Raw genomic sequence first — 8,445 nt, 5'->3', positions numbered from 1 at the left:
CATTAAGACAGGCATTTTCTTTGTGTGCTAGTGAAAAATAATCTATAGTAATTCACTTACTAGCCTATATATTTTACGCCTCCTACTTAGCTGCATTTAATGTTAAATTATATCTTAATATAGTTATTTTTTTTCTTTTCAATTATGTTTGATTCTCAGAGACTGCCTAAACATGTCCCTGGGGTTTCTTGGCAAGATTTTTTAGAAGTGATTTGCCGTTGCCTCTTTCTTAGGGCGGAAAGCAAGTGACCCACCCAAGGTCACCCAGCTGATTTTGTGCCTAAGGCAAGACTAGAACTCAGTCTCCCAATTTCTAGACTGATGTTTTAAACTGTACACCAAACTTTTAAAATTAAGTTTTAAACTTTTTAAAAGTATTTTTTAAAAAAATTGAGTAAAATTGACTCTTAGTGTCAGACTTTTTGTGTACCATACTTCATCAGATAATTCCTCTCTTCCCTCCAGTTTATTAGATTTTAATTTGTTCAAACTAACTTAATGTATAGTCTGTCATTTAAATATTATGGAAGTTGTAGAAACTGCTCTTTTTTATGGGACTAGTTTCAGTTGCTACTCTGTATACATTTCCTTTAGAGAGACTTACTTTAAAATTAATTGCTAATTTTTTGCTATCTGTTTTATATCCTGGCCAATTCTATCGGTTATTTCTACAACTCCTCTGGTTTTGTTGTGATATACTATAGAATTGTACACAATGTGCATCAAATTCACCATGGTATAAAGAAACTGTAATCTTTTCTGACTGTTAATCCAATATCCAGTTTCTTTTTTTATGCATATAATTGCTAAACTGCTATCTTCAGGGAACAATTTATGAGTTACTGCAATGTAAAAATATAAAAATAATAAAGAAACCTAGACAAAAATCTCAATAGCCCAAACAACAGGATAAGTAAAACAAGCAAAACTATCAGTCAGAATGTTCCAACTACAGGGAGACATTAATTTTTTAATTTACTATTGTGTAATATTTTCCCTACAAAAGTAGTTGTTTAGTAATCTTAAGTGTTTGATTTATAATAATAAAAATTGTGTAGAATGTAAGTGATTATATTATTACTGGAATAGAAGTTAAAATAGCAAAAGAAGTAAAAGTTGCATAAAATAATACTTGGTGAGTTAGAAGTATACCATCTGATACTTTCGGCAGAATATGATAGGTGCTAGTTCTGATGTTTGGTTTTGAGATTGTCCTATTTAAATCTACACAACTTTTTATCTCGGTATGTAAACTATACATTGTTATTCTTGATTATCAGCCATGCTAGATGAACTATATGGGATTAATAGTCCAAAATACCTGGAAACATTACTTTGTTTACTAGACTTTTTCTAGTTCTTGGGTGCCTTTTTAATCTGTAAAGAACGTAAATCATGTTATTTTAAGAAATAACTTGCTCATCAATATATGTTTACTACATAAAGTAACAACCAGTTTAATAAAGCTTTAATTGAGCGGTCTTAGAATGAGAAAAACTACTATTTCAGTCTCTTCACATACCAACCACCAACCCCCCCCCCCCCAAATAATGCCCCTATACATTGCATTTGCAGTGATATGGATAAGATAAGTCAGTTTACATTTCTATGTCATATATTTGCATGAATTTATGTATTTACATAAATGTTAATGAACTCAGATACATAAAATGCTAGGGAACACTCTGGCAGACTGGTATAGGTACCTCTTCTACCTCCTTTCTTGTTATATAAACTGAGATTCAACAAGCAGTTTACAGGATTAAAAGCAATCAGAAAGCCCAAAAAACTTCCAAGAGCAGAAATGTGAAATAACTGGTTTCTTATTTGGCACATGTTTTCTGCTTTAAGCTAAAGCACTTGATCTGAAGGGACATGTAATATCAGATTATTTCAAATAAAGGGGTCTGCAGTGATCTCATTCAGGAAAATTATGTTAAAATGCTTTAATATGAATACAAAGTATACTACAGCATTTGGAAGTGTTAGATTCCTAAGTACTTTATTACAGTCATAGACTGTATTTTATTAAAAAGAAAAAGTGAGATAACAAGTAAAAACCACAGTAAAATATACTAGAAAAGTGGTGAGGTCATGGTATGATGTGTTTTACAGTAGTAAAACAAAGCTTAACTGCATTAAGAGAAATAAAATTGCACTGATTGGATAGTAGCAGCTTCAATTAAAATGGATCTGGGAGGCTTGGAAATCTGACTTGAGGGTTTTTTTTTTCCTGCAATGAAGCATTTTTGTAATATGAGCAAAGAACTGCTTTGAAAGTTAGAACTAAAAGATTATCTAAGAGTTTATGTAATTGTGTCTAATACAAGGCAAATAAATAGCCTGCCAGATCAGAACCTTTTTCCTGTGTCAGTTTTTTTTTACAGTTGATATTTTGAGAGGACACTGCATTGTTTTAATAAATAGCTTTTTAACTTCTAGTAATTTAACAAGATTGCTTTGTAGACAGAAGAAATTGTTCAATGAATCACTTTTAAATTCTTAAATTATTTGTAACTGCAAATTTTTACTTTTTACTTTTAATTTATTACTTTGTGAAATTTTATCTTTCTGCAGAAAGAAAAGGATAAATTCTATATGGAAATAAAACTAAATTATAGATATATAATGATGGGTATTGATGGATCAATTCTATGTTTGCTGTGAGCTGTATCAAATTCTCTGTTCAGAAAAAAATACTGTAGATATTTATTTGCTGACATTTCTGTGCTGCTTTACTCAAAATGGCCTGAATGGAATAAACAATTGAACAAATATACTAGCATAATCCAGTGAGATAAATTCCAGACTTAACATCTCCCAAAGTTTAATTGAAAGAACAAGGCAAGAGTTGAACTTTCATTGTCTTGTTCATTTAAATAACACAGTTCTGAGAATCAAGCTTCCTATAGGTTCTTCATTCTCGTTTTATGAAAAAATGGAGGAAAAATGGATTGATTTTTTTTCAAACTTTTATTGTTCATCTCCCATATTTTCACCTTACCTGTAGTTTCTCTCCCTAATTCTATTAAAGCCTATTTCTCCACAATAGTAAATGAGCTAGCAAAGTGTTAAGTGAGAGAATGTGGAGAAAAACTAAGCATGCTTGGAAAGAGGTGATTATTTTCATGGAATTGAAAGCATTATACAAAAAAAGCATTCAGTTACATGAATCTTCTTACACTGAAACATAAGATTATCTGATCCGATAAATTGTTCATGTGATCAAATTCCTTTTGACATGAATATGACACTTGTATATAGAATCTAGCATACTTAACTGCCAATAAAATTTGGAATGTGATTCTTAATTATATTTGTAATTAACCTGAACAAGGTAAATATCTAGTATTGAAGAAATAGTATTTTTAAAAACTTTTGCTTTAGTATAAAATGTCAGTGTTATGCCTTTCTTTGGATCTCTTGAAATTTATTTTCATATCTTTTGTTTAGGTAGGAGTAGCTGCATTAGAAAATGATATATACTAGTAGCTGCATTAAAGTGTTGTCAGTAGGCATTATCTGTGCATCTTCATGAGTGTCAAATCCCTTTTTATGGTTTGATTTTGGATTACTGCCCAACTCTATTAGCTTTTTCTATTAATGAACCATGCAAAAAGGACTGGGAAAAGTCGATATTCTGTTCTGTCATAGTGAGATAAATGGGCTTTGAAATATCTTCACCCTTTTTATTTTACAGGTAGTACTTGGGTTGCATTCATTTGTTCAGAGTTATGATGGCACTGAAAAAAATTACTTATGACTGTTCCTTGAAGTTCCAGCCATCACAATACCCCTACAGTTGCATGATAAAATTTCGGGGGTATGGTGAATAGTTCACATTTATGATCCCCATGCTGCGCACCCCTCAGCTAACTTTTGTCATCTTTTTCACCTGTTTCTCTTCTGCCTGGCTCGCCAATCCTGGCTAGCCTCAAGCCACACATTATGGGGGTTTTGTTGGCCATGCTGTGCAGGGTACTCTCACCACTGCCTCTACTTGCAGCTACCTTCTTGTGTGAGAAGCCCTTGGCTAAGCAGTTATGAGGAATTGCCTGGCAGGTTCTGCGAAAACATCGCTGTCATGTGATCCAATGGGAGGTTTGCTTTGTAGCTGGCAGTAGGTACAGTGGGGAAGATTTTTAGCCCCTTCCTGGCAGGGCAGCCGTGCCCACCTCTGTTCCCTAGCACCTGCCCATAGCACCTATCTCTTCCCCTTGCTGCTTAGCCTCACATTTGTTGCTCTCACCCATTGGCCTGATGCTGAGGTTCCTGTCTCTTCCCACATGATGCTCCATGAGGTCCTCAATGACATGTACCGTCCTGGGTTATGAAGCAACTTGGATTGCTGGAATTGCCACCACTACATGATTATACTTTATGATCCCATTGCTTACTGATAGAAATTCCAGTCCCAACTGCCATCATAACACAAGGACTATCTGTGTCACAATATGGTCAGAATGCATATATCGTGTTAATTTTAAATTTAAATTTGATTTATATGCCGCCCTTCTCCGGAGACTCAGGGCGGCTTACAATGCGTTAAGCAATAGCCTTCATACTTTTGTATATTTATACAAAGTCAGCTTATTGCCCCCACAAACTGGGTCCTCATTTAATTGGTATATCTTCTTTTCATTATCTGTACACCATGTTAAGAGCTACATCATTGATGTAACAGTTGAACTATTTTTTATTAAGTTTCATTATAAAATAAAAATAGAACCCCCACCCCAAGTGTTAGAAAACTAAGAGAAAGAAGGAAGGAAGGAAGGAAGGAAGGAAGGAAGGAAGGAAGAAAATGTGAGGAAAAAAAAACTGGTGACTTCTGATATTTTTTTAGTGCAGTAAAAACAAAAAATAGATACATCAACCTCTTGCTTTGCATTTTACAACCATTGATGAACTTTTCTTGAAATGAATATTATTTTTCCATTTCAGTCAAAAGATAAAATGATGCGGGGATCACGCAGAGGCTGTGTTAGACTAAGGGTAAGTATTTCTTAGATTTTTAAATTTTTTTGTGGACTGGAAACTTGAGATGGCTTATGTGCTTATTCCTATGTTTTTTAAAGACATAAATCAATTCTACATTTCCTTTATATACTATTAAAACTCACATTGTGTTTGTCTATTTGTACCCTCAAGTTAGTCCAAACAGTGCATTATACTGCAACAATTTTTGAATCAAGGTATCTAAAATCTGCTAACTTAAAAAATGTATGAAAAATCTGGAACCCATTACTTCTGTGGAATTGAATTGTCCACAATATTTAGTCTAGTTTTATTTCCAAAGTTGTTGGCTGTTACAGAATCCCTTGAGTCATGTGATTTCTTACATTGCCTTCAAACCTCCCACAAAGGAAGTCAGTGGGGAAGTCAACAGGAAGTTAGACATTGCTCTCATTTCCACTGTTTTTTGCTGTGGTTATTCCATTTATCTATTTCAGTAGGAAAATATTGCCTTATTATTAAAGTTCATTTGCTGCTACAATTATTTTTGTATTTATGATGCTTTTCTTAGATGATCATGGAACCACTAGCATTGAGGTGAGAAAAGTATGGTCATCCTAAATTTACTGTTCATTTTGGTCACATCAAACTTAATTACTTTTACCTCAAAAAATAACCCAATGTGTCACTGGGTTGTCACGTTTAATATAAATACATTTAATATAAATACATTTAATGGGTGCTATCTAACAAAATGAAATTCAATAGTGAAAAAAGTAAAGGTCTACATTTCGGCAAGAAAAACAAAATGCACAGGTACAGTATATGTGGTATACTGTGGCTCAATAGTAATTGAAAGAGTGCAGAGAAAAGCAACAAAGATGATTAGGGGACTGGAGGCTAAAACATATGAAGAACAGTTGCAGGAACTAGGTATGTCTAATTTAATGAAAAGAAGGACTAGGGGAGACAAGATAGCAGTGTTCCAATATCTCAGGGGCTGCCACAAAGAAGAGGGAGTCAAGCTAGCCTCCAAAGGTAGGACAAGAAGCAATGGGTGGAAACTAATCAAGGAGAGAAGCAACTTAAAACTAAGCAGAAATATCCTGACAGAACAATTAATCAGTGGATCAACTTGCCTCCAGAAGTTGTGAATGCTCCAACACTGGAAGTTTTTAAGAAGATGTTGGAAAACCATTTGTCTGAAGTGATGTAGGGTTACCTGCCTAAGCAGGGGGTTGGACTAGAAGACCTCCAAGGTCCTTTCCAACTCTGTTATTCTATTTTAATAATTACTAAGTCACAAAGTATTTGGAGTCTGTACAATTATATGGAGCAAGTTTCAAGAGTACCCATGGCCAATCTTAGTTTTCAAATAAAGAACATGTCCAGTTCACCCTTGTCTGCACTTTTTGAATTACTGCTTGATTACTGCTTGTAAATTGTTTTTGTTTCTATGTTCTGAGAAATAGAATATCCATTGTATCTATGATGATACTGTTAATATGATTGCATTACATCCTACAACATCTTGAATCTCCAAAGGGTCCTCTTTATAGACTTCAGCTCAGCATTCAATACCATCATTCCAGATATTCTTCTAACTAAACTAAATCAGCTAGCTGTACCTGACCACAGTTGTAAATGGATCATAAGCTTCCTAACAGACAGGAAGCAACTGGTGAAGCTAGGAAAATCACATCAGATACTGTACAATTAGCACATGAGCTCCCCAGGACTGTGTGCTCTCTCCACTTCTCTCTATACACCAATGACTGCATCTCAAAAGATCCCTCTGTTAAAGAACTGAAGTTTGCAGATGACACAACAGTGATCGACCTCATTCGAGACAACTACGAATCTGCATACAGACGGGAGATTAAACAACTAGCCTTGGGGTGCAATCGGAACAATCTTGAACTAAACACACTCAAAACTGTAGAAATGGTGGTAGATTTTAGGAGAAAACCTCTTATACTACCACCTCTTACAATACTAGACAACACAGTATCAACAGTGAGATCTTCAAGTTTCTAGGTTCTATCATATCTCAAGACTTAAAATGGACATCTAACATCAAAAACATCATCAAAACACAACAAAGAATGTTCTTTCTGCGCCAACTCAGAAAGCTCAAACTGCCCAAAGAGCTGTTGATTCAGTTCTACGGAGGAATTATTGAGTCTGTCATCTGTACCTCTATTACTGTCTGGTTTGGCTCTGCAACCAAACAAGACAGACACAGACTTCAAGGGATAATTAAAACAATTGCTATCAACTTGCCTTCCATTGAAGACCTATATACGGCACAAGTCAAAAAGAGGGCTGTGAACTTCCGGTTTGGTATCGCGGCGAGACAGTCCGGGAAATAGCGGGCTCTGATGAGCGCTGCGAAAACCCTAGCTGCTGAACTGCCGCCGATGAGTCTTGGGACCAGAACTGTCCTGCAGGGACAGGGGAAAAGGAGTGGTATCTCGGAAGACCAAGAGGGACAGGCAAGTTCTTCGGAGATCAGATGGAACCTTCTGTGAGTTGGCGGCAGGGGGCGGCAGCCATGGCAGCTGCCACGAAGCTGGGACAACCGGACTAAGAGATGTGCAGGAGGAAAGTGGATTGAAACAGAGTTCTTTGAAGCTGGGTGAGTGACAGCCGATCCAGGCTTGTAACAACGCTTAGAGCAAGATTTTTAACTATAAGACCCCTAGCCTTAAAACAGCGGCTGAACAACAAAGGGACTGTGGAAAGTTTAAAATGTAACTTTTAAGAGACAAAGACCTGATAAACAACCAACTCTTGAATAGAACTGATGGATTAAATATAGAGACATGGTGAAAAGACTGAATTTTTTAAAATTTGAACTGGATCTTAAAAAAGAAGATTTGATTTGATATTCTTAAAATTGAAGAAGCGTAATTAAATTGGACTGTTATATAATTGCAACAAAATGGATACTTTCATGACTAATGGAAAATGTGGATTATAGAGGGACACCTTCTGGTTCAAAAAGGAACATTGTAACTCGTCTTTGTCTGCAGGCATTTGACTTTGGTAAAAAGAAAAGGAAACTACAATGGAACTCCTATAATTGGAATAATAATAATTTAAAAACTGGCGCAGGAATAAAAGAAGGATTTAGTGCAGGCTCAAGAGAAGGGAACTTGATGCATTTTATCTGGAATAAAAATAAGAAAAAGACTCAATATGACATATGGAGGACAACATTTGAAGATTTTGAAAATGGAAAGAAATATATGCTAGCAGGCGAGAAAGTGAAGAAATGAGGTAGACACGGCTGGAAAAAGAAAAAAGAAGACTAAAACAATGTGATTAAAAATGAAATAATGTATAGGTGGATAGTAATAAAAAGGTTTTTATAAGATAATTATGGAGGAATAAGAATATGAGAAGAATATGACATAGATATATAAAATTGAAATGCTGATGGAAATTAGAATATAAGAGAAATTAAGCATGTTAAAAGAGATTTTT

At 35.0% G+C, this 8,445-nt stretch overlaps 1 protein-coding gene across 2 annotated transcripts in view; it reads left to right on the top strand.

Annotated features, from left to right (window-relative positions):
- Positions 1-8,445, top strand: part of OSBPL9 (oxysterol binding protein like 9) — a 63,926-nt gene that overhangs the window by 1,441 nt on the left and 54,040 nt on the right. For both annotated transcript variants that reach the window (XM_070941353.1, XM_070941352.1), the window contains exon 2: positions 4,945-4,995. In XM_070941353.1, coding sequence (XP_070797454.1) covers positions 4,945-4,995 — 51 coding nt within the window. The remainder of the gene's footprint in view (positions 1-4,944; positions 4,996-8,445) is intronic.

The sequence above is a fragment of the Pituophis catenifer genome, unplaced genomic scaffold, assembly GCF_029215685.1.
Source record: "Pituophis catenifer annectens isolate HBS135680 unplaced genomic scaffold, rPitCat1.0.hap2 SCAF_3, whole genome shotgun sequence".
In the NCBI taxonomy this organism is placed as follows: Eukaryota; Metazoa; Chordata; class Lepidosauria; order Squamata; family Colubridae; genus Pituophis; species Pituophis catenifer.
Note: the sequence above shows the minus strand (reverse complement) of the source record. Positions and strands in the feature narration are given on the sequence as shown.